Source organism: Pagrus pagrus (genome assembly GCF_965226575.1).
Source record: "Pagrus pagrus genome assembly, chromosome: 18".
Classification (NCBI taxonomy): domain Eukaryota; kingdom Metazoa; phylum Chordata; class Actinopteri; order Spariformes; family Sparidae; genus Pagrus; species Pagrus pagrus.
The window spans coordinates 19,251,634-19,278,356 of NC_140202.1; the positions used below are offsets into that span (position 1 = coordinate 19,251,634).

The 26,723-nt window shown below is 37.5% G+C and overlaps 1 protein-coding gene across 21 annotated transcripts; it reads left to right on the forward strand.

Annotated features, from left to right (window-relative positions):
* Window positions 1-429: 429 nt before the first annotated feature.
* Window positions 430-26,022, forward strand: LOC311274329 (uncharacterized protein). 21 transcript variants are annotated; one of them, XM_084381921.1, is made up of 46 exons: window positions 430-865; window positions 3,092-3,268; window positions 3,362-3,445; window positions 3,519-3,623; window positions 3,703-3,858; window positions 4,062-4,205; window positions 4,301-4,444; window positions 4,698-4,841; window positions 5,240-5,359; window positions 5,518-5,637; window positions 5,752-5,796; window positions 5,888-5,935; window positions 6,043-6,069; window positions 7,461-7,604; window positions 7,696-9,264; window positions 11,280-11,339; window positions 11,511-11,651; window positions 12,009-15,347; window positions 15,438-15,701; window positions 15,818-15,904; window positions 16,056-16,106; window positions 16,400-16,465; window positions 16,773-16,868; window positions 17,090-17,140; window positions 17,325-17,390; window positions 17,645-17,683; window positions 17,805-17,855; window positions 17,951-18,019; window positions 18,129-18,176; window positions 18,273-18,320; window positions 18,399-18,440; window positions 18,524-18,592; window positions 18,710-18,757; window positions 18,964-19,011; window positions 19,095-19,133; window positions 19,380-19,412; window positions 19,505-19,552; window positions 19,644-19,706; window positions 21,224-21,271; window positions 22,192-22,239; window positions 22,365-22,406; window positions 22,515-22,559; window positions 23,116-23,157; window positions 23,267-23,302; window positions 23,392-23,427; window positions 23,549-26,022. In XM_084381921.1, the coding sequence occupies exons 1-46, from the start codon at window positions 856-858 to the stop codon at window positions 23,632-23,634; spliced, it is 8,286 nt and encodes a 2,761-aa protein (XP_084238047.1). In that variant the 5' UTR covers window positions 430-855; the 3' UTR covers window positions 23,635-26,022. The 21 variants fall into 21 exon arrangements, with proteins under 21 accessions (XP_084238047.1, XP_084238040.1, XP_084238051.1 ...); XM_084381914.1 differs by having other exon boundaries at window positions 12,009-15,701; XM_084381925.1 differs by having other exon boundaries at window positions 12,009-15,701; window positions 23,395-23,427.
* The last annotated feature ends 701 nt before the right edge of the window (window positions 26,023-26,723 follow it).

Consider the following 26,723-nt stretch of genomic DNA (forward strand, 5'->3'; position numbering starts at 1 on the left):
TGGACCCGTTTTTGGTTCACTGGTGAGGTAGTTTGTAATTTTGGAAATGTGTCACACATTAGCAAATGGGTGCACATATGAAGAAAGTGATGAGTAATGAAGCCCCCTGAACAAAATAAATCGCATAAGCACCAGCAGCAGGAGGAGGAGGAAGAGGCCGAAAATGTTTAAGCGCAATGTTTCCAGCTGTGTGTTGTCCGTTCCTCATCTTGGGCACCCAATTTGTTCCAGTTTAGTGGGCAGCACCAGTGAGGGTGCCCAGTTCAGCCAACTGATCTTACACACACCCCTTCAACCACCAAAAAAGGCCTGCCAGAGCAACTGGTCCGCAGAGCTCCAGCTAAGAATAACCCGGGCCTTCTGGGGGATAAAGTTACCTAGAAGCCCCCCCTGTGCTATGCTCTGACCTATACCATGTGAGGCACCAATAACACTGGGTGGAATATTCTGTCCGTTCCCCCCTCACCCTATCCAGCCCTGTGCTTAGCCTGGTGCTTTCCTTCCCCTTCCCTGCGTTGCTTTGCTTTGGCCCCTAGATCCCCTGCTGCAATGCTGCCACACTGGCAGCTCCAAATTCCCCAACGCCTGTGAAACTTTATGTTTGATTTTTCCATTTTCTTCATTTTTTTTTTTTAAACCTTGGAGGAGTTCAACCTGTGGATTACAAGATGAACGGAACAAGACTGTGATCACCAAGTGGAAATGGAATAACTGAATAACTGGAACATTTTTCTTTTACTGACAAGTCGATGCAGATTGGGTTCATAACAAATCTGTGATTTTCCATTCACTTCTGCATGAGGAGGCTTTGCCCCCAACTTAAAGGATAATACCTGAAATTGTCTCCATACCACCATGGCTGAAGGTAGGACTGTTACACCTGCACTGGGCCTACAATTATTAACCTTTACTGCTTGATGCAGCACAGAAAGCCCAAGTCATATATGCTTTGTAATAAAGAAACTGCAATGTTATGATGCTGTGTGTCCTCTTAGGAAAATGTGTTGAAAGTTGGTTGCTATAAATACAGGATATCATGTAGCCAGAGTATTAGTATCGCTGTCCTGTGACAGACATGACTGCTGCTGGGGCTGACCTCTGGTTTTTCAACAACTTTCTGTCCTTACCATCTAAAAATAAGGCAACTTGTTATGTGTGCTGCTCAAACAAGTAATATTTCACAAAGAAATCTTCAATTCTTTGATGAATCTTATGGGGCTTAGTGAATAAAAACAGCGGCAACAGGCGGTTTCAGTCAGAGTCAGTATACATTTGTGGTGAAACACTGACACCATATGTCCACCCTGAATAACTCAGCTGACTGAGGGGACAGTTTTTAGTTTTCATAAACCAGCACTTGTATATGAGGAAGTGAATCATGATGCGGGCATGCACAGAGTTCATTCGCAGTTAGAAGGTATCTGTAACACTTGAAAGAACAGCAGCGTTGGTGCACTCTTACTTAATTAGTTGACGATGGCGATGATAAGGTTTTAAATACCATCAAGACTTCACACTGTACTAAACAGGTGGGAATCATGTTTGGATGACCTAAATGAAAATGTCAGATATTTCCAGGTGAAATGTCAGATAGGTTTATGTTGATCAGGCTACAACCTTAATCAACGTAATCCTAAAGCTTACATGTTGATGCAACACAAGAGAAGTGGTGCCATTTGATGAAGGCAAGGATCAGACATACTGTCTTCACTGTGTTATGTTTGAATCCAGGGCCGTAATTATGATATACATTGTGGGGGACATCTCCCTCCTTAAATATATTAATGCAAAATATAGGCTAAATAAAAAAAAAATGCTATGCCTTGAGAAGAAACCACACACCACCATCCTGAATAATCATTAGCAAATGTAATTAAAACATAACTTAACTAATCAAATTATGATTATTACAGTATTACTGCTGGTTCTGGTCCAGTGTACTGGAGTTCTGTATGCGGTTTGTCTGAGCTGGTTATCAGTTAAAATAATTATAATAAAAATGAAAAATAAATAATATAAATTCTCTTTGGAGCGTTAGCTAGGTAGCATACATTCTGTTCATGAGCAAATGAACAAAGAAAAAATGTGTTTCATGGATTTCTGTGAATCTTTTAGAATTGCACTTTCCTTGGTGGGGGAGACCCCCAGACTCCAACAGATGTGGTCACCCCCAGTGTTGACTCCATGGCTAAGGCATTGTTTCAATCCTTTTTATCACAGAGGAAATAGCCTTCACCTGTCTTGTTTTAGCTGCAGTGTGTATGATGAGACTGGAACAAGATACTGTCTTCAAGGTAAAAATATATAAAAGGAACTCCAGCTGATAAGTTTTTAAAGATGGTTATATGTCATTATTTATCTCTGACTGAACTATATTGTCAATTTAAAGGAGCTCTGTGGAGTTTTCTTGTAAACAAAGTTTCTGTTTACATTAAACTATTTAAACTAAAACGCAATGACACAGTGAATCTTTGAGGTCTAACTAACAATAAAATGCATTGTTCTTAAAATTTTGAAAATTGCCCATGTTTACTTACTGTCAGTCTACTTCTTCTCCCTTTATGCCTTTATTGATATAATGATGTGTGAATATGTGCGTAATCACTGACGGACATGTTTGTCCCTCCATCTGCATGCAAAGGAACAAAACAGGGTATCAAGCCAAAAAAGCATAGCTCAAAAACTTTATTTCCTTCCAAATTTTAATCAAATCTGATAGCATTCTAGCAGCCAATGTTATTTTTTTTTTACAAAAACACTTAACTTAACTTTTTTTTATATAAATAGGGAAACCCTTTCATATGATTATTTATTGTGATTGAGATCTGTACTGACATACAACACGTCAGCGCCCTCTGGCAGACAAACTATGTATTTTTTTAAATACCACTGTAACCTGATATTTTGATCTGCACCTATTGAGTGTTATGTAGACTGACATTGAGGCCAATTATACCAATTATATTATATAACCTACTGTAAAAGTTCAAACCAAACATCTTCATGTAGCAGAAGCAAAAGTAAGACCGAAACAGGGACATATGGTTGACTTTTCAGAGTGACTTTAATATCTTTACCTATCCATCTTTAGCCACTGTGTCCAATGGAGTGGCGGCACCACAGGCGAGCTCCCTCAGGTCCAAAGGTCTGGGGCTCCTTGGGAAGCTGAAGATGTCTGCAGAGCTGCTGATAGCTCTGGTTGCCCTCCTGTCCTGGGTGACAGTGGGAGTGGTGATGTTTGACTTTGTGGAGTACAAAACAGTCCCTGGTAGGTCACACATACCTGAAAATGCACCTTTTTTTGAAATAACTTCAGTCATCAGACATGCATAATTACCAATATGTATTTTATTGTTCTCAGACATTCAGCAAATCATCACAGACCCTGTTGGAGCAGTAAACAACGCTTATGATGAAGTTTCCAGTCTGCTCAATAAGTTTCAAGGTACATAAGAGATACAGAAGAATGCATGCATACATGTTTTTAGACATCTAACATCTTATTTCTGGTCTTCTAGAATGTGCACCTGATTTAAGTGACCCCATGTCTGTTGCCACTTACGCTGCTGAGGAAATATCGGACGCAAAAGATGGAGTTGTTCGCTATTTTTCTGATGAGGAAGGTATGAAAACAACCAGGAAAGACAGCTGTTAACATTTTGGCTGACGTGTGATGTAACCATGACTCTAATGATCCCGCAGGGAACTTCTACCTCGACTATGTTGACCCTGTGGTCATTGGTAGACAGGCTTTCCACTCAACGAATGACTTCATGGGTGGAGTTGTGGGCTCCTTCAGGGACACATTGTGTGCTATAGTGGACACTGTATTGGATACTATATTGGATATTAATAAAGGTAAGTCTACTATATTTGAATGCTTATTTCTTACTAAGGAGTCCTTTCAATTCACCAGCAAATAGCTTGATAGATATTCTAATTAAATGTGTAAAAACGACTAATCATTTGATTCATTCATCTACAACTCTACTTCAATAATTCTTGCTGAGTTTGATATTAATAAATTAGTTTTTCCATCACAAATGTCCTTGTTTTCTCAGGAAAAACTGACGTTAGCTACATTGACCCTGTGGTCATAGGCAGAGGTGTCTTCAGTGTTATTAATGAATTCACATGTGGAGTGGTGGGCTACATACAGGATGTGCTCTGTGCCATCCTGGACACTATTCTGAATGTAGTGAAAGGTATTAAACCTCCTAACATATTAAAATGGCCATTAACGTAGCACACAGTTTTGATTTTACATATTTGTTCTTTGTACTTATTTGTTTTCCCCCAGGAACCACTGACGTCAGCTTCATGGACCCTGTGGTAGTTGGCAGAGATGCCTTCAGTGTTACTAATGACACTCTGAGTGGGATAGTGGGCTACATCCAGGACGTGCTGTGTGCCATCGTAGACAAAATACTGGACATAACAAAAGGTACCTGCTTCATATTTTAACCTTTACATTAAATATAATTATGTCTGTATTGTTTAATCCTTAACTCATGACTAAACAAACATTATTAGTTAATAACGTTTGTATTTGTTATAGATATATAGTTTTGTTTTTTTAAAGAGAACATTAATCATTGATTGGTCATTAACTGTCTTTTCAACTAAATGACAGAACGATTTGTTGAATGAAGTAACTAACTGGAGTTATGGGCCTGGATGTGTGTTGTTCTTCTCAGGAACCACTGACGTTAGCTTCATTGACCCTGTGGTCATTGGCAGAAATGTCTTCAGTGTTACTAACGACTTTGTGAGTGGAATAGCAGGATACATCCAAGATGTTCTCTGTGCAATCATGGATGTTATACTGGACGCAGTACAAGGTACAGTATCTGTCGTGGTTATTAACCTTTACCTAATCTTTAAGACATTTTTAAAAAACCCTCTTGGATCAGCTGGGAGATGCATTGTAAAAAAGCTGAAAACAGGCTAGTTTTCATTTCAAAGATATATGGCTCTCACATGAATACATACATACAGTATGATTATCTTATATAATATGAAGCCTTGCTGTAGATTAAACTACTCAAAAGTATGAGGTACCGATCTCAAACAACTACAGGAGTAAAATGCAACATTCACATTAATGCAGTGATATTAGTCAAAAGCATCATAGTAAAACAGTGATAGGGAAGTATGAGTACTTTTACTTTTGCTGACTTACTTTACTTCAGCAAGGTTTTGAATACAATACTTTTACTTGTGACTTTCTGTTGATCAGGTATCCAGAATGCTTTGGGATTCAGCCCCATGTCAGCCCTGAAGAGAACAGCAGAAATCACCACAGAACAGATCAGCATGCTTGTGGGCTACGTCTCCTCAATGCTGATTGGCGAACAAGGTCTGTTTACATTTGATGTGACTGCTCATATTTCTCTTTGAACAAAGACATACAAATATATATATTGTAATGGGAGAAACAGTGAACAATCTGAAGTTGGGTATGTTAGTATTATGAACAGCAGCTCTGACTGAGTTTGTGGTGTGCTGATATTTCAGGGATCATGCCTGAAGTGTCCATTGACCCCATGAAAGTCGTTGAAGATGCCATTCTGGAAATGTCAGACAAGAAGGATTTGTTTATAGCTTCCATGTCAAGCATGCTTGTCGGTGAGCAAGGTATGCTTGTCCTTTTAACTCAAATGCTTCAATACTTCTGATCCAGAAAGACAAAAATATATATATTAAAAAATCTTGATGCATATTTTGCCATATTTTCTTCTCATGTTTTAGGTGAACCTGCTGCCACACCGGTTGTACACATAGTGACTGAAAAAGGTTTTCCTTTTATTAGTTTTTATACACCTAAAAGCATCTTACTAGCCTCTTTCTGCGAACTACAACAAGTCTTTTTTTTCCATTTGACTAGATGAAACCATAGCTCCCGTGCCTGATATAAAATTGGTACAGAGGAAAGGTAAGTAATGGCAATAATTTTCCTTGCTGTCACAATACAGATAATAAAAATAATGGTTAAAATATTAAGCTAATTGTCATTTATTCATTTTCTTCTTTCTAATGTAGGTGAATTCCTGCCACCTTTAGAAAAAGGTAAGAAAACACCACACTATGGCGCCACACCTGTTATGGACAGGTTTAATGTGTGCTGCCTGCAAATAGTGGCCTTTCATGCATGTTTGCATTGATTTTTGTTAGTCTTTGTGTGAACCGGTTTCAAGTCTGCCTTATGTCATTTTCTAATGTATGATGTAACTGTATGACGGTATGTAGGTTTGAACAAACGCGATTAATTATGGCATGAACAAATTTTCATCATAACCACTGTATACTTTCACTGGAATAAACATCTATGACCTGGTGACTGCATCTCTTCCTTTGTCTGTCACACTGACTGTTTGTTGGATGTTACATGTCACTGAACTCTGCATTCACATCTTTTTGTTCCACTCATCATATTTTGTGTCATATGTTAAAAAGTTTTGTTATGTTGAGCTTGAAAAGTCGTCTTTAATATGTGTCTGCCACCTGTATTTCAACATCTGTGATATCCTGTATGCTGTTTGTATCTGGATTGTTTGTATCTGGATTGTTTGTATTGGATGACGTGTGTTTCCGTGCCGAGTATTTCATTTTGTCTTTGCATGGAATAATAATAAATCATCAGTACAACACGTTTCAAAAGTTAGCCTTCAGAATATTACTCACTAAATCAATTGTGGGTGGTAATATTTTTGGAATAAGTCTGGCAATAGTCCAAATGTTTCTGTTTGTCATCAATTCCCATGAAAAGACTAAAACCAACTATGAATGGATCCAACTAATAATCCTGGTCTCCGTAGCCAAAACCTGAAATATCTTGTTTGTTTTTTTGCACCATAGATGAGGGATATTCACACTGACTGCTATATTATCCGCTATATTGACCCAACGAATGCTAAGATGTGAAGGTTAACATGAAATTTGTCCATTAAATCATAATGTAAATCCCATGTTAATGTAGCTTGTACATCAGTTCCATACTCAAAGTGCTCAGCTGTTTCAGGAAGTTACTTAAAATGAAACTATACACTTGTGACACATTTCTAAAGATTAACCAAGCATTGACTGAGTGTACTTGGTTTTGGTAATTTCAAGATTTGCTGACAACAAGGAAATTGTAAAGATATGAGCATATTTTCAGTGCTGGACTTGTTTCAGTTTCTTGAAGACGTTTCGCCTTTCATTCAAGATGCATCTTCAGTTCTAACTAACTGGAGGGGAGTTTGCAGGCTTTTAAGCTGATATGAGCATATGTTGAAAGTTATTAACTTCCGCATGTGCTGTGTACTATGTAATGCTATGAACAGTCATTGTTCATGTACACATTTCACCCCATCAAATTCTTTCTGTACCTTAAAACAAGTTTTCGGAGCTGCATTTCTGTATAAAAATACATGAAGGTGAAGGTCGGATTAAACAGGTCACATGGGTGGATGATACAGTTACAGAGATCATGCAAGCTGCCAAAGAAGAAGCTGGCGCTGCTGCTGCTGCTGCAGAGTTAAGTGAAGCCCCAGACTCAAAGATGGAGGAGGAAGCTGAAGTTCCCTCTGAAGCAGATCTGACAGCGGCGGAGGAAGATGATGGTATTCACACGGTTTTTCTTTAATAGTCCAATTTTTTAGTCAGATACAAGATCGATAAAAGGCACTAAATTTGTTGCTATCACATCACTAGTGAAACATGTCGACGTCGAAGAAACGGAACATGAACGAGCACCGGAAGATGAGGAGCTCCTCCATGATGACGGCGAGGAAGAGGAAGAAGCAGTAGAGGGGGATACTAAGAAGGAGGAGGAAGAGGTCATTAAAACCGAGGGGGATGCAGCGAACATTGAGGAAGAGGAGGAGCAGAAAGAATATGACGGAGGCATTGTTACAGAAGAGGATGAATTAAAAACAGCAGATGATGATGAAGAAGAAGAAGAAGAAGATGGAGATATTAAAAATGAAGAGGTTGAGATAGAAGCAGAGGAGGGGGAGAAGGAGGAGGAGGCCAAAGCTGAAGAAGTTTTGGCACATGGGGAGGGGGAGGAGACAAAAACAGAAGAAGAAGTGGTAGAAAATGAGGAGGAGGAAGATGAGGAGGAGGAAGCCAAAACTGAAGAAGTTTTGGTACATGAGGAGGAGACAAAAACAGCAGAAGAAGTGGTAGACAATGAGGAGGAGGAGGAGGAGGAGGAGGAGGAGGCCGAAGCTGAAGAAGTTTTGGTACACGGGGAAGAGGAGGAGACAAAAACAGAAGAAGAAGTGGTAGAAAATGAGGAGGAGGAGGAGGAGGAGACCAAAGATGAGGAAGTTTTGGTGCACGGGGAGGAGGAAACCAAAACAGTGGAAGACGGGGTAGAAGATGAGGAGGAGGAGGAGGAGGAGGAGGAGGAGGCCAAAGCTGATGACGTTTTGGTACACAGTGAGGAGGAGGAGGAAACCAAAACAGCAGAAGAGGTGGTAGAAGTTGAGGAGGAGGAGGAGGAGGAGGAGGAGGAGGAGGAGGAGACCAGAGCTGATGAAGTTTTGGTACATTTGGAGGAGGAGGGGGAGACAAAAACAGGAGAAGATGAGGAGGAGGAAGAGCTGGAGATGGAGACCAAAGCTGAAGAAGTTTTGGTACACATTGAGGAGGAGGAGGAGAGAGTAGAAGAGGTTGAGGAGACCAAAATGGAAGATGAGAAGGAGGAAGAAGAGGGGACAAAAACTGAAGATGCTATAGAAGAGGAGGAGAAGGAGGAGGACACAAAAACAGAAGAAGAGGCTGATGAGGAGGAGATTGAAGATAAAGATCTTCATGAAGAAAAAGACAAAGAAAACATTGAAATAAGTGACACTGGTGTCAAAGAAGAGTTTTCAAAAATTGACCAGGACGATCAAGCTTTAGATCTTCATGATGATGAGTCTTTCGATGAGGAGGAGGAGGAAGAAGAAGAAGAAAAACAGGAAGAAATGGAGATTCTCGTGGAGGTGGATGATGAAGAGGAAGAAAAAGAGTCATCTGTCCAACAGCTTGACCTTAAAATCCTGTCAGCTGAGAAACTCGATAATGCCAGTGTAGCACCTGAATCCGATGATGAGGAAGAAGGGACAACTGTTCTCGACGAAGACGAATACTCCGACATCATCGACGATCATGATGAAAACAACAACAACAGTGAAAGTGGGAAACCTGAACTTAAACGAAAGAGGAAGGTTCATATTCCCCATGAGAGGCTCAGAAGACTTGGATCAAGAGCTGATCACAAGCATGAGAAAGGTACAACACTTTTACCATTACCATCATGTATGTTTCATCATTTTCTTCATTATCAGGTTATGAAAATGTTTCTGATGGTGAGTGTGTTCCTCAAGATGAATGTAACTTGGAATGATAGTATGAGTATTTATCATCTTTACATTTGCTAACATCTTTACGAATGACACACTAAATGCTTTGTGACATGACTAGTTTTAAGGGCCTAAAGGATACTTGAACGACTCATGTATATTGTTTCGTATATTTTATTTCAGTGCTTTTCGTTAACATTGTGTTTTTGCTGTTTTGTTCTGTGAGTGTTAATCATCAAGCAGAGCACCAAGCATTTAAACCTTGTTTCATCACAAAAGGTGTTTCATTACAGATTAAACAGATTAGATTGTTTTTAGGAAATGTTTGCTGTTTTACTCAGAATCAGAGGCGACGGTTGATATCAGAAATCTCTGTGTCATTTATATTCAGAAATGAGTGTGACTTATACTTCCCTAGGATATGATTATCTCTTACGTCTATTGTGAAACATCCATAAAAACACTTGTACACAAAAAAGATGATCTAATAACTGCAAAACTTGCCTCAAAATCACAGTATTTTTTAGTTTTCTTTAGCATCAAAGTAATCCAGAGATAGTTGTCTGTGCATCCTTGGGTAAATTGTAAACAGGAACTGCTAATGGCCTACTGTTAATAGCTCCAATTAGTCAAATTGTAAACAAATACAAATACAGGTAAAAAAATGCCAGGGCTCAAGTTGTAGCCCACAGCTAACTCACCTGCTAGCTGGCAACATTGTACTTCCTGTTTACATCCACCAAAGCGTCATGCAAAGAGGAGCTACAAAACAGAGGTAATGCAAATAATTATAATGTTGTACAAGCAATACTTTAAATATACACTTGGACTTTGCAAATCCCTGTCCTAGGCTAACCTTCTCTACCTGCTTGTAATTAGATAAGCTAGGCTAATATTTTTGGTGTTTTACTGATCAGATTGACCACACGTAAATTCATGACATGTTATTTGACCAAAATGTTTTGTATTTTTGTCTTAAACGGCCTATGTTCTGACTACGTTAGCTGTAACGTTAGCTAGCACAGTATGCATCGACTGTGTGTGCAGAGCACCTATGGTGTGTTTGTATGACTAGCCTATCCTCCAAAACTCCTCAGGACAAGAAACACCTGTTCTTCCAGTTATTCTCCTCCACCTCTCCTTTCTGTTTGTCACTTTACAAAACAATTTGTTAAACCTTATGAGAAGTGCAAAATATCTGCTTAAGTTGAGCTAGCAAACTCACTCAGACATATCTTCACCTCAGTTTTTGGAGCTCCAAGGAAATCTTGGTAGCAGTTATTTGTGTATCTGCATTGATCAGTCTGGGATCATAATATATAGGCTAGTCCTCTATAAACATAAATTTGTGTGCTTAGTCAGTAGCTATATGTACCGAACACACATGAACTAAACTGTTAAACTCATCTGACCACAAGAAAGATTAGCACATTAAATTAAAAAAACCTATAGAGATGGATATGATAATGTCAAGTCAAGTTTTATTTAGATCTGAAACTCAGCCTGACTTATGTGTGAATAGCTGCACTGAAAGAGGATCTTAGGACTAGTACATCACCTGTTAATTCCAGCTCCTTTAACTGTGCTTTTTTTTCATCTTGATGACTCAGTGAGGACAAATCTATTTCCTAAAGTGCTAATTAAATTGGCAACTTAAGTGTTCCTTCTTTAAACTGAGCAGTCATTGCCTCAGGCAGTGAGCCATTAGTAGAGACAGCAGCTAGATGGTGCTAAAGGGCTGAGAAAAACATTGATTGATTTCTGGATGAGGACATTTTTGGAATGCTTTTGGTGTGTTTGTAGCCATAGTGTTTTTAGTGTGTAGTGCTTTCTAGGCAAGCATGATTACTTGTCGTGATGACTATATTGCTGGTCTGATTTTTGGCTAGAATCGCTCTCTTATGTACTGTATATTCTAATATATTTCTGCATGAAATACTTTAGTTCTCAAAGAGGCAAAGGAAAGGCACGCAATGAAAGAAGTTACAGATGCCATTATTAAAGGTAATGTTCTTGAAATTGTGCACACTCTTCACTTTGTTTTCTCCCCATATCTTTTTATGTTTCCTAATTTTCTCATTGAATACATTGATTTGGTACAACTTAGTAAAACAATAATGTACTCTATTCACATGAGCACCTGATAACTTTACTTATGAATATGGTTGTTTACAGACCTCAAAGCTGCAGAAACTGAAAAAGAGAAGAAAAAAGAGAAAGAAGCCAAACATGAGGAGACCATAAAGATAAAACTAGAAGAAGAAAAGCCAAAGGAGGAGGCCAAACCTGTTGAGAAGAAACCACAGAGGCTCAAAGGTAATTGCACTTCATCATAAAGTTCAAATATTGTACGTGGATGTACCTGTGTAAACACAGAAACCAGCCTTTTGTAGAGTTTATGTACAAAGTATGAAATAGGTCCAAAACAGAATGATGTTCAATAATTTCTTTGTTTAACCTTATTGTATATGTAATATATATGTTATCACTATAAGCAAATACGTATGATAGTGATTCAGCATTTTTTATTGTTTCCATATGAGTAACATTCCCATTTGTACACAAAGATGACAGTATACTCTAGCTGTAAGACTGATCAAACCTTGAAGTCTGTTACAGACATGTTACGGTACATAAAGAACTGACAGTTTTTATAACTTGATGAACTTTTAGAAGAACCAAAGCCATCTAAAGACAAAAAAGCAGAACAGACACCCAAAGAGGTAAAGAAACCATCCAAAGAAGAGAAAGAAGTCAAGAAACCTCTCAAAGTAGAGAAAGAAGTCAAGAAACTTCTCAAAGAAGAGAAAGAGGTCAATAAACCTCTCAAAGAAGAGGAAAAAGTCAAGAAACCTCTCAAAGAAGAGAGAGAAGTCAAGAAACCTCTCAAAGAAGAGAAAGCAGTCAAGAAACCTCTCAAAGAAGAGGAAGAAGTAAAGAAACCTCTCAAAGAAGAGAGAGAAGTCAAGAAACCTCTTAAAGTAGAGAAAGAAGTCAAGAAACCTCTCAAAGAAGAGAGAGAAGTCAAGAAACCTCTCAAAGAAGAGAAAGAGGTCAAGAAACCTCTCAAAGAAGAGAAAGAAGTCAAGAAACCTCTTAAAGAAGAGAAAGAAGTCAGGAAACCTCTTAAAGAAGAGAAAGAAGTCAAGAAACCTCTAAAAGAAGAGAAAGAGGTCAAGAAACCTCTCAAAGTAGAGAAAGAAGTGAAGAAACCATCCAAAGAAGACAAAGAGGTCAAGAAACCTCTCAAAGAAGACAGAGAGTTAAAGAAACCATCCAAAGAAGAGAAAGAAGTCAAGAAACCTCTCAAAGAAGAGAAAGAACTCAAGAAACCTCTCAAGGAAGAGAGCGAAGTCAAGAAACCGCTCAAAGAAGAGGAAGAAGTCAAAAAACCATCTAAAGAAGACAAAGAGGTAAAGACACCATCCAAAGAGAAAGAGGTCAAGAAACCTCTCAAAAAAGATGGAGAGGTTAAGAAACCTCTCAAAGAAGAGAGAGAAGTCAGGAAACCTCTCAAAGAAGAGGAAGAAGTGAAGAAACCATCCAAAGAAGACAAAGAGGTCAAGAAACCATCCAAAGAGAAGGAGGTGAAGAAACCATCCAAAGAAGAGAAAGAAGTCAAGAAACCTCTCAAAGAAGACAGGGGGTTAAAGAAACCATCCAAAGAAGAGAAAGAAGTCAAGAAACCTCTCAAAGAAGAGAAAGAACTCAAGAAACCTCTCAAAGAAGAGAAAGAGGTCAAGACACCATCCAAAGAAGAGAAAGAAGTCAAGAAACCTCTTAAAGAAGAGAAAGAGGTCAAGAAAACATCTAAAGAAGACAAAGAGATCAAGAAACCATCCAAAGAGAAAGAAGTGAAGAAACCTCTCAAAGAAGAGAAAGAACTCAAGAAACCTCTCAAAGAAGAGAAAGAGGTCAAGAAACCCATCAAAGAAGAGAAAGAAGTCATGAAACCTCTCAAAGAAGAGAAAGAACTCACGAAACCTCTCAAAGAAGAGAAAGATGTCAAGAAACCATCCAAAGAAGAGAAAGAAGTCAAGAAACCATCCAAAGATGAAAAAGAAGTCAAGAAACCCATCAAAGAAGAGAAAGAAGTAAAGAAACCCATTAAAGAAGAAAAAGAAGTAAAGGCACCATCCAAAGACAAGAAAGAAGTCAAGGAACCCATCAAAGAAGAGAGAGAAGTAAAGGTACCACCCAAAGAAGAGAAAGAGGCCAAGAAACCATCCAAAGAAGAAAAAGAAGTCAAGAAACCCATCAAAGAAGAGAAAGAAGTAAAGGTACCATCCAAAGACAAGAAAGAAGTCAAGGAACCCATCAAAGAAGAGAGAGAAGTAAAGGTACCACCCAAAGAAGAGAAAGAGGTCAAGAAACCACCCAAAGAAGAAAAAGAAGTCAAGAAACCCATCAAAGAAGAGAAAGAAGTCAAGAAACCTCTCAAAGAAGAGAAAGAAGTAAAGGCACCATCCAAAGAAGAGAAAGAGGTCAAGAAACCATCCAAAGAAGACAAGAAACCTATCAAAGTTGAGAAAGAAGTCAAGAAACCTCTCAAAAAAGAGGAAGAAGTCAAGAAACCTCTCAAAGAAGAGAAAGATGTAAAGGCACTTTCCAAAGAAGAGAAAGAGGTCAAGAAGCCATCCAAAGAAGAAAAAGAAGACAAGAAACCTATCAAAGATGAGAAAGAAGTCAAGAAACCTCTCAAAAAAGAGGAAGAAGTCAAGAAACCTCTCAAAGAAGAGAAAGAAGTAAAGGCACCATCCAAAGAAGAGAAAGAGGTCAAGAAACCATCCAAAGAAGAGAAAGAAGACAAGAAACCTATCAAAGAAGAGAAAGAAGTCAAGAAACCTCTCAAAAAAGAGGAAGAAGTCAAGAAACCTCTCAAAGAAGAGAAAGAAGTAAAGGCACCACCCAAGGAAGACAAAGAGGTCAAGAAACCACCCAAAGAAGAAAAAGAAGTCAAGAAACCATCCAAAGAAGAGAAAGAAGTCAAGAAACCATCCAAAGAAGACAAAGAGGTAAAGAAACCATCCAAAGATGAGAAAGAAGTAAAGACACCACCCAAAGAAGAGAAAGAGGTCAAGAAACCATCCAAAGAAGAAAAAGAGGTCAAGAAACCATCCAAAGAGAAAGACATAAAGAAACCATCCAAAGAAGAAAAAGAAGTCAAGAAACCTCTCAAAGAAGAGAAAGAAGTCAAGAAACCTCTCAAAGAAGAGGAAGAAGTAAAGACACCACCCAAAGAAGAGAAAGAGGTCAAGAAACCATCCAAAGAAGAAAAAGAGGTCAAGAAACCATCCAAAGAGAAAGACATAAAGAAAGCATCCAAAGAAGAGAAAGAAGTCAAGAAACCTCTCAAAGAAGAGGAAGAAGTCAAGAAACCATCCAAAGAAGACAAAGAGGTAAAGAAACCATCCAAAGAAGAAAAAGAGGTCAAGAAACCATCCAAAGATGAGAAAGAAGTCAAGAAACCATCCAAAGAAGAGAAAGAAGTCAAGAAACCTATCAAAGAAGAGAAAGAAGTAAAGACGCCTCTCAAAGAAGAGAAAGAGGTCAAGAAACCATCTGAAGAACAGAAAGAAGACAAGAAACCCATCAAAGAAGAAACAGAAGTAAAGGCACCGCCCAAAGAAGAGAAAGAAGTCAAGAAACCCATCAAAGAAGAGAAAGAAGTCAAAAAACCTCTGAAAGAAGAGAAAGAAATCAAGAAGCCCCTCAAAGAAGAGAAAGAAGTCAAGAAACCCATCAAAGAAGAAAAAGAAGTAAAGAAACCATCCAAAGAAGAGAAAGAAGTCAAGAAACCTCTCAAAGAAGAAACAGAAGTAAAGGCACCGCCCAAAGAAGAGAAAGAAGTCAAGAAACCCATCAAAGAAGAGAAAGAAGTCATGAAACCTGTCAAAGAAGAGAAAGAAGTCAAGAAACCTCTCAAAGAAGAGCCAGAAGTCAAGAAACCCATCAAAGAAGAGAAAGAAGTCAAGAAACCCATCAAAGAAAAGAAAGAAGCAAAGGCACCATCCAAAGAAGAGAAAGAAGTCAAGAAACCACCCAAAGAAGAGAAAGAAATAAAGAAATCATCCAAAGAAGAGAAAGAAGTCAAGAAACCACCCAAAGAAGAGAAAGAAATAAAGAAATCATCCAAAGAAGAGAAAGAAGTAAAGAAGCCCATCAAAAAAGAGACAGAAGTCAAGAAACCTCTCAAAGAAGAGAAAGAGGTCAAGAAACCATCCAAAGAAGAGAAAGACATAAAGAAATCCCTCAAAGAAGAGAAAGAACAAAAGACAGAGCCAGCAAAGCTTTCTAAAGAAGAGAAAGAAATTAAGAAGACTGCCAAAGACAAAGAACCTGTCAAGAGGAAAGAGGATAAGACAGGTATGCATAGGCCAGCAATACAATGTTTAGGAAATACACAAAAAAGAAACAGTTGACTATTCCTACCAAAGTTGCATAATTGTAAATTATAGCATAATCTTTCTTCTGCATTTCAGCTGATGAACCCAAAAAGACTGTGAAAGCTGTCAAAAAGCATATAGTTCCTGTTCTGAAAAAGGAACTTGTTAATGTTACAAAAACAGGTATGTAACAGGCCACACACACTATGGGTCAAGAGGAATCGAACAGTATTCAAAACTATTCTAGTAGCAGTATATTTACATTACATTTAAAGCATGGATCAATATGAAGATAAGTTAACACATTATATTCATGAATTATCCCCAATAACAGAGGTTCCTGAGGTTCCTAAGGCAAAAGCCAAAGCAGAACCTGCAAAGAAAGGTATGAGCATGCTTTCATTCTTTTGTGTCAATTGTCAATTCAAGAAAAAGTATTTTGAGTTATTAAGCGGTTTAGATGCTACATAACCTTATAGCCTATCAATCTTTAATCAGCCCTTTCAAGAATTAAACTTCATCTTAACATATTCAAGCCAGATATTTAGCATATTTTCCCTTGCTGACACTGATTTGTTTATGTGTAGAACACATAAAAAACTACATATTAAGTGTCACATAATAAACATGTGCCTTTATGTAAAGCTAAGGATTTTTAATGTCATAATTTTCCACTAGTGGCAGCTCCCAAGGAGCCCAAGAAGGAGCCAAAGCAAAAAATCAAACCTGAATCTGTAAAATCAGGTAATGCAAAGACTCAGAGACACTGCAGTCGAAGCCAGAGAGCAAGAGGAATATAAGAAAATGAAACACTGGAAATCCTTATATCAACAACCAAATAAATACAGTTCTACTGAACCACAAACTACTGATCTTACAGTTGAATCAGCACCTCTTTAAATAAAAAATAAATAAAATGGCAAGATATCAGTCAGATTTCATCAGGAATACTGAACGATGCTTTGTAGAGTTAAAAAACAAAATGTAATAGAATGAAATAAAACAGCCTGACACTGAAATTGTAGCATAATCTTTCTGCTGTTCATTTCAGCTGATGAGCCCAAGAAGACAGTAAAGGTGGTCAAAGCTGTAAGAAAGCAGATAGCTCCTGTCCTGAAAAAGGAACATCTTAATGTTACAAAAACAGGTCAGTAACAGGCCACATTCAGTGTAACCACATGTGCACTTGTTACAGTGTGTGACATTATAAACCATAGGCAAAATAATTATGATATAATTATAGTTTGCATTGAGTGCCACCATTACATGTTGGCTAGTGCCTGCAGTGATGCAGTTTCGCATGTAGGTGGAGTTAATGTCAAGATAAGATGAGCTCATGAATTATCTTTTTGAATATTCCAATAATAGAAGTTCCTGAAGCTCCTAAGCTGAAAGCCAAAGCAGAACCTGCAAAGAAAGGTATGAGCGTGCTTTTATTCTTTTGTATTGATTTTTTTTTATTGTTATATTAATCATTTCAATTAAACTTGACCATATTCTAGTCAGAAACTTTGCATTTTTTCTGACTTTGTATGTGTAGTACACATAAGAAGTTGTACATTCATTGTCACATTATTTTCATAATTTCATTATTTTCCACCAGTGGCAGCTCCCAAGGAGCCCAAGAAGGAACCAAAGGAAAAACTCACACCTGAACCTGTAAAATCAGGTAATGCAAAGACTCACTGATGCGGAAACTCTTATACAATACAGTTCAACAGCACCACAAACTACAGATATTAGTGTTGAATCAACACTTTTTTAAACAAAAACTCAACATAATGACCTTCATCAGATACCTACTTAATGTATACCTACAGTTTAAAGTTTATCAGTTTGCAATGCAAATATAGTAGAGCTTTAAAGAATCTAATCAAAAGGCAAAGCTATTCTAACATTTTGCCCTGTTTCTTGACACAAAAGTTTCAAAGGAAAAGGCCAAAGCAGCTCCTGCCAAGAAAGGTAACACATGCACATTATAAGTTCATAATGTTCCTATCACCAAAGAGAAACATTATTTTCTTTTGTCACAATGGAAATAAAACTGTCCTGCTATAACCAACCTTGCGCTCTTGACACACAGAAGCTGTTAAAGCTGATAAAGAAAAGGTCAAACCAGTCACCTTGAAAAAAGGTCAGAGTGTTGCATTTTATAATGGACATGAAAATATTCAGCTATCTGGATCTTGAGCAACAATTTCATACTGTATGTGTATTGTATTTCCACAGAACAAGAGGAGACTCCCAAAAACGCCACTCTGGTAAAAGAGAGAGTCAAAATAGTGCCCATGAAAAAAGGTATTTTTTTTGGTGTATAGTTTTGATTGGTTTTAGATTCTTCCATGTTTCAGTGATTTGAGTCAGTGATCCTAAGCATACACCTGTTGTTTGTTTTTTTTGTTTTCAGTTGTCAAGGCACCCAAAGAGAAAGTCAAAGCAGTCTCTGCAAAGACAGGTTTGGCAAACTTTTAACGCTGCAAACGTCAAAATGTTCATGCCATCAAAGGTTTTGGTTTTGTGTGCTGAACATCATGTCATATGTTTTCTTTAGCAGCTGAGGTTTCAAAACAGAAACCCAAACCAGTTCTAGCACAGAGAGGTAAGAGCTTACCTTACATTCGGTCCAATGTGTCATCTTAATTTCTGTGATGATGAACCTAAACTCTCTTTTTTACAGAACTTGCTCCACTCAAGAAAAAAGCCACCCCAGTTGTTAAAGGTAAGAGGACACCAATCAACGTTTATGTTAATGTTTTAATAATGAAGTCACTGATTTTCATTCTCATTCGTTTCTTCTTACAGAGGCAGAAGTACCACACAAAAATGTCTCACTAACAAAGGAGAAGGTGAAGGTTGTGCCACTGAAGAAAGGTCCGTCTGTTTGTTTTTTTTACAGCTGATTTTAATATTGTGTGTATGCTCACCACTTTAGCAAGTTAGTCTTTGTTTAACTTGTACCATTTCACTGTAATATTTTCTCTTCATTAGTGCCTGTAACTCCAAAAGAGAAAGTCAAACCAGCACCAACTAAAAAAGGTAATTACAGTAATTAAAATACTTTCACTGTTATTTCATTTTTAATTTTGACAGTCTGCTTTCTTAACAATTTTTTGTTGGAATGCTTCAATTTCAGTGTAATAAGCTGCATTAGTTGTAAATCGGGTATGGTGACATGGACACAAAATGCTGGAAATGGCCAACTCTACTGACATTTGTGTTATTGTTATCATTTGCTTTCAAAGCTGAGGTTCTCAAGGAGAAGAAGGCTGAGCCAGTGACTCCCACAAAAGGTTTGGTTTTGTGACTGTAGTGTCTTTGTTGTTTCTCGCTTAACTGTATACATTGGAATTAATAGGGCTGTGTATCTTTCTAGCACCTGTTATCAAAGCAAAAACTGCTGAAAAGAAGAAAGGTATGCAGCGCAAGTGTGTTTCTCGTGCTTTAGAGGCGATTAACATGTGTCTGCTGGTGGAATGCTAATCAGTGTTCATGCTTTACAGCCACAAGATAACAACAATTTGTTTGTTTTTTTTAACAAAAATCTCAATCACATCTCCAAGAAATATTATACAATGTCATTGGATTGTTCATAAATCTATTATTTATTTAAAAAAACCAAAAACAAAACAGGCATTTATTTTGTATTTATTCCCTATAGAAGCTGAGGCCAAGCCAGCTCTTGCCAAAAAGGGTAATTCTGATACGATCAATCATTATTTGGCGAAATGATAACTCTTCTTAACACAACAACTGAACTCATTTTCACCCTGTGTTTTGCTGCAGCACCTGAAGTCCCAAAGGAGAAGCCTAAGCCAGCTCATGAAAAGAAAGGTAAATATTTAATTAAAACAAGACATAGTATTTCATATCCATATTTGAGTTAAAAAAAAAATGTTAAAAAAATGTTGTTCCTTTGAATTAGCTCCTTCTAAAACAGACACTGGGACAAAGAAGGAAAAGGTCAAATCACTCCTAAAGAAGAAAGGTAGCCTGCCAAAATCATCAGCCTGGAGATGATTTTCTGGGCTTGTAGCTTAGAAGAAATAACATTATCATCTACACACAGTTGCCAATTTATTAGGTGAACCTACTGTAGCTAAAGCTAATGCAATTAATACAAACTTTATGACGACTATAAAGATAAGTATTTGTTGATTCAACTTCTGCTGCAGTTTGTGTCAACTGTATCAACTGAGTTATACAGATGCATTAGTTTTGGCTGGTTGTACCTTATAAACTGCTGCTGAGTCTATATTATAATCCCGTAGGTTCACTAAAGGAACTCTAACATGTTATCACACTACAACAACAAAGTTCATGAGAGCCAATAAATTCATACATTCACTCAGAGCCCAAAGCATCAGTGGACAAAGTCAAGCCAGCCTTCACAAAAGGTACAAAAACAACGACACCTACAGCTCAGATGGTCATGTTAGGTGACAAATACATAAAACTTTTAATTTTAAACTTTTAAAACAAAATGCTCTGTGTGTCACTGCGGTAATTAAAGGGCAAGCATTGTCACAAGTAAACATTAATTGTATTTTCTCCCTGATGGATCAGCATTATTGAGGGGAAAAGGCCAAACCAGTCCATGTGAAGAATGGTACATTAGTGGTGCTCCATCTACATATCCTTGTAATTACAGTTATCTGGTCACAGGATGTAGGTCATGTGTAAAAGCTCTGATTGGACGGCTCACGAGGGAAACAAGCACTTTGCATACAAGATCAATAAATCACTGTAGAGGATGTAATGTACAGGAAATGGAGGTTGATTCCTCTGCAGCAGCTGCATCGGCAAACAGCTGCTTCCATACAATGATCTTTAAGAATACGTTATGCCTGCTTAAATAGGTGTAGTTGATAGATCATCAAGCTTTTATTACTCACCTCTTACCCACTAATTCATGGACAATAAAGAGCTGAGATTACACAGCACATGATATCCAAGCCAACAAACATTTACAATGTGTTGTAAATGTTGAAATGCCCCTCAAGCCCTTAGCTCTAGTTTAATACAAACTGTGTTTAGGCAAATGAAAGCTACAAAAACACGTAAAATAAAATGAAAATATGCATTATATAGAGCCATAAGCTTTAAAAGAGGTGAAACTAACTCTGGTTGAGTCATTTTCACAGATTATTTCATGTATAATGAGGAAATAGCGTCATATGTCCATTTCACATTTGAGGAGATGATAAAAAAGCAACAACAAGTACATAAAGACTTCTTGGTTATAATCACCAGATGCCTAATATATTCAGCCCAAACCAGCTGCTGATGTTAAAGGCACGAATCAATAGTGTTTTCTCACTTTCTAACACAAATTACAGCTTTCTAGTCATAGATTTCTCATGCTGTGTGAGCTGCTTTAAGGTTTTAGAAACTCAGTTTTGTTGTGGTTGTGCTGTGGCTCCAGCTGCAATATGCCTTTTTGGACAATTAGATAATTGTGACTTCCACTGTTGAGATCCTGTGACCTTATTTTTCCTTCTGCAGAACTGGAGACTCCAAAAGAAAAGGACAAACCTGCTGCAGTGAAGAAAGGTACAGTGTCTGCCACAGTGAATACTGTTATTGTACATATCAGCATTGTTTAGATCAGATTATGATGCAACAAGAATCTCAATTTGGTGATGCATTTGAGGCTATCTTAATAAGGTTTTATAGTCTATATAGATATTATAGTATAAATATAGTATATCTATTAGAAATCATTCCACAAAGAGAAGAACTGTATGCTTTATCAATTGCATTTTCTTCCTGATGGTGCAGCCATGTTCAGGGAAAAGCCCAAACCAGTCCGTGTGAAGAAAGGTACAACTTTAGTGCTTCAGTAGAGGCAGCACTTCATGTACCAAGCCGAGTGCAACATGTAATCTGATTACAACATGAAGGCCACTGCAGTCTGTGAATGTAGCCATTGGTTTATTTAGAGGGGAAACACACATTTCTACCCGCTGCTGCTGAAGCCTGAGAATATTTTCCTGCTGAATGTGATACTCGACATCCTTTATAGAAAACATTCAAAATTAAGATTTAGAAATGTGTTTTTATTCAGCAAGAAGATATTCTGTTATGAATCCAAAAATAACAACAATTTTGACTTCTTTGTCTATAAATCTTAGGCTTATAGACAGTAAGTGTACAGAGAGTTCAGCAATATTTTCCAGTAGCTTACTGCACATGCATGTTAAACATTTTTAACAACCCTAGAAAGTCTATTGGCAGTGATGTTTTCAGTTTTTGCTTTGGGACCTTAGGCATGTCTGTTCATAACAACATATCATTATGAAGAGACGCTGCAGTAAATCAGCCACATTAATGTCATCCCGAGTCTACTCTGGTAAAAGATGCATATGCTATACTAGCTAACACAAGCAAGAGAGAAAAGTTGTTTTTTTTTTCTGCCCTGAGGGGTCAGCAATATTGTAATTGCCAATTTCTCACTTATATTTGTGAAACAGAGCCTGAGGTCTCAAAAGCAAAGGTCAAACCCAGTGCAGCAAAGAAAGGTACTGCATACAATCATTAATATGTCAATATACTGTGAATTTATGGAAAATACTTTTGAAACTGCAAGAGGACAGAGCAGCTGCTTGATCATTTCATGTTTTGTGACCATTTTGATTTATTTCAGAAGACAGAGTTCCTAAAGAAAAACAAGAGCCTGTAAAGAAAGGTATCTTCACTTTTAAGAAACTGACCAGACAAATGGTTTACAGTACAACTACCACTGTACACTTTAGACCTAATTATTCATGAAACTTTATGTATTTGTTTCTTGTAGAAAAAACAGTTGAGAAGAAGGCAGCCAGAGAGGAGAAAGCTAAAGGTAGGTTGAAACTTAAAGGATAAGTTCAGCCAAAAATGAAAATTAAGTCATTATCTTCTCATGTGGACGGAAATTCAAGTGCAGTTTCATAGCTACAATTGCTCCATACAGCTCATACAGCATAATCCAAGTCTCCTGAAGCACTGTGATCCCAAATGGATTTGAAATTACATTATTTAAACCCCTGACGCGTGGTCGAGCTTGTGCACCCACTTCGGACAGGATCCTTACTAACACTTTTAGCTTAGCAACTTAGGTGAAGATGTTAAAAAGGGTATAAATAATGTCTTTTTGATAATAATGTCTCAGTTTCGGATCTCTAGCTCAACTCTGTTTTGATGTGCAGCTCCAGAAATGTTTTGTGGACGATTAAACTTTATCTGACTTTCCATCAGCATGAGGGTGAGAAGATGACTGAATTTTCATATTTGGGTGAAATTGTCCTTTAATGTAAATAGACTAGGGAAATGTCTGTGTGAATAATATAAATATAAACAGCACCAGCATTTGCATATTCCCCTGCATGTAGTTAATCATTATCAATCTTTTGTAACAGTGGACAGAGTTCTTAAAGAGATACAGGAGCCTGCAGAGAAAGGTACAGTTGTTTGTTTAGCAACTAATTTTTAAGTGTTTGAAATATTTTTTTACTACTACTTCTAACTATACTTTTATTTATGCATGGAAATTCTTCTTTTTTGTTCTAGAAAAGAAGAAAATTACCAAAGAGGAAAAAGTAAAAGGTACTGAATTATTGCTTATTGAAGCAATAATTCAGGGTAATAGAACACTGTATTGTTTTATGGTTAACATCATGTTCTCTTTCCGATAGCAGAGCCTTCTGTATCAGACAGCTTTCAGATGGAGGGTGAGTCCAAATTCCCTTCTCATAAGCAAAATATCACACAAGTGTGCAAACAGCACACTCCGTCTTCTCTCGGGATGACAGATAGAAGTGAAGAACATATTACTCTGAACTCCCTCCACAGATGAGCTGCCCTACTTCCAGTGTTTCTTTGTGGACGAGGACGAGGCCCAGTTCCCGTTCTACGCCTTCTCACCGCTGCAGATTTGAAGCTTCAGTCTGAATCCAGCCTGAGGTTTACAATTTAGCCAACTTACTGATAACGACGAGGTCAAGTCACTGAGCATGCCCTGCGCTGCGTCACTGTTAGTCTTCAGGAGAGAAACCTGGATGAGCAGAGGATGATGGGTGATCTGATGTGATGGACCGACTTTATTATTTGGTTGAGCTCTCGTACCAAATACATGCAGCCAGTGTCATTCCTTTCCATTTTTTTTATGTATTCATTTTTTTGTGTTTTTAATTTTTCTTTTTGAAAGGTGGATATAATGCAATTATACAAATGGAACAATAGACTATATTACCTTTGTGGAGCATTTATTTAGGTCCTCACAGCTACACATGCAAATAAACATGATGGTGCATTTTTTTTTAAAGAAGGAACATATTGTGTGTTCAATTCCTCCAAAGCCACATCAACTTGAAAAGTGGTTTGTACAGTAATTGTACATACATTTTTATCCTCAGTAATTTGTGTACTTTTAGCTTTTTTCTTGTAAAAGGCAATGTTTTTAAGGCTCAACTCATCCTGCTTTTAAAGCCCTTACATTAACAATTGTGCATAAGTCTTGATATTTTTTCAAGGAAACTTTTAACTTTTCACACATATTCCAGTATTTCTCCCCAAACGGGTACAAACAAGCAATCAAAGCATTAATGAAAGCAAGGAAAGTTTTTTTTTGTCTGTTTCTGTCTACTTATGTGTCAAAAGGAATGACCATGCACTGTATATGAGAGCTCCCAACACTACCTGAAACACTACCTTTAAAGTCTTATTAGACTGTACCATGTAGATGCCATGTGTGCCAGCTCCTCATTTCTGACATTTGGTGCTAAAAACAAGCTTTGCATCGTCTGCCCTGTCAGAATGAGGCCCGAGTTTGTATAATTGGACAACAAGTTGGAAACATGTTTTCCAACCACTTGTTCTAGTCAATGAGATGGCGAGTAAAAGTCTTTTCTTGCACTGTTATAGAAGATGTTTTACAAGCTAGACCATTAAAAGTACAGTAGGGCACATGTGATTAATTTTTTTGTCAGTCGAAAGGGATGACTGCTGTGGCTAACGGCAATTCCTTGATAGACCAAAAACGCACGGTCACTAACTTTTGGTTATTGGCTGTTTGTGTGTAGAAACACGATTTATTTTTGCAACCTTTTCAACAGGTTCTTATAAACCAGAAAGGGTCAGAAAATGTTTAAAAGTTGTAATGTTTTTAACATTTATAACATGAATATATCATTGTATTTCATCTGATTACTGTACTAAAACAAATGTGACAGGTTTCATATTACAGTTTATGGAAGTCCTGTGCTTGTGATGTACACTTGAGACGATTTCAGATTGATTTTGAATACTGAAACTGGACAAAAATCCAAGTAACGTGTTTGAAATCTCTGAAGTATGAAGAGAGCTGCAAGAATCAGCTCCTTCACAGGTTTATTTGTCAACCTGAATATTGTTGTTAACGCGGTGATGTTGAAGATGAAACTGTGTATCTGCACATCGTGTAATTGCACAGTTGTTGCAGAGAGCGCCACATGCTTGAGCAGATGATCTCAGATGTACACTGGTACATTATTTCTCAGCTTGTACCAGCTGTTGTTTACATGTAGCTCTTTACATTTTGCTCCATATGTTGCATAGAAGGCAGTTATTATTACAGCTTGTGACACTAATCCCACATTAAATCCACTTATCTTTTTATTGAAATAATAGAAGCACAGTCTTCATGAGTCCATATATGGTGCATACGATCTGCTCCAGTAACTGCACTGTAACAGCTGAGTTATGGGGTGCCGTTCCACTATCACTGATCCCAAAGCGACAGTGTCTTTGAATATTTCTATGAGTTATTGGACTGAAAGTAGAGATGTTGTTGCTAATATTTAATTCATGGCAACAAAAGATAAATATTTGATTCAGTTATTTTACTAAATTATATTTAAGCCTCACTTTAACCAGGTAAACATGTGCAATATATACATTTTTAAATATCTGAGTGATCAAAGCATTGTATGTTTGTCGGATAGTCGTTGAATGTAATGTGCATGATGTGTGTTTTTGTTTCCCGCTCTGTTTCTGTGATATTTTCCCCAACGTTAAAAATGGCAGCACTAAATACTTGAACTTATTTGACACCAATAACTGACATCTGTCGCTCAGTTGTGTTGCTAACATGAGATGTTATTCATATTTAAAATAATCTCATTGTAAATAGTTAAATAACTTGAGTAAAGGAATGTTTAATCCGATCCCTGCTACTGAAACTGCTCTTTAACTGCGGGTAAATTCACATTATGTATCATTTGTTAATTACATCTTCCTTATGCTTGTGAATAGTAGCAATTTGACATTAAAACAGAGCAATGCAAATATTTCTTTTGTAAGTCTCGTCTTTCTCTAAAGGTCAGCTTTTTGCCAATGTCATGGCAATAATTTGTGGTCAGTGCAGTGATTGATGGAGTTAAGTCTGGCTATGTGAGATGAGCAATGAACAAAACAAGAAATTTCCCAATTTTCAATGCGATAGCTTTGTGCCCTCATGTCATGTCATGAAAAGTGAATGAATGGCTGGTTTCAGTTGTATAAAGTCATTATTGACACATTTATATTATTTACGCTTACATTTAAAATCAGTTTACCTAAGCTTTATATACGTTTGCAGGTTTACGGTCAGGTCTTTCACACTGATAATCCCTAATGAGGCCAGAGATGGGTTACTACGGGCCAGTTTACACCACTGACACAGATTCCACACAAAGAGGAAACTCCTGCTGCTCTCCTGGGAAGCTCACTGAGGAGAGAAGAAGTTACACTAAACTATTATCTCTCACTGCTTCTCCGTCGTGGAACGCGATAACCCTTTCAGCGCAACTGTGCTGCTGTGAACACCGTGACATGAACTCGCCTGAACTTGTCTTTTAACTGTTGTCACCCCGAATACTTATGCAAATGATTTGGCCTGGATTTTGTGAGAGTTCGGGGCAATTTTTTTGGGCATCCTATAACTAGAGCATAAAGATAGATTTTAATTTAAATTAATTCAGTGGGCAAAGGCCAAATGAGTTCCACTCCA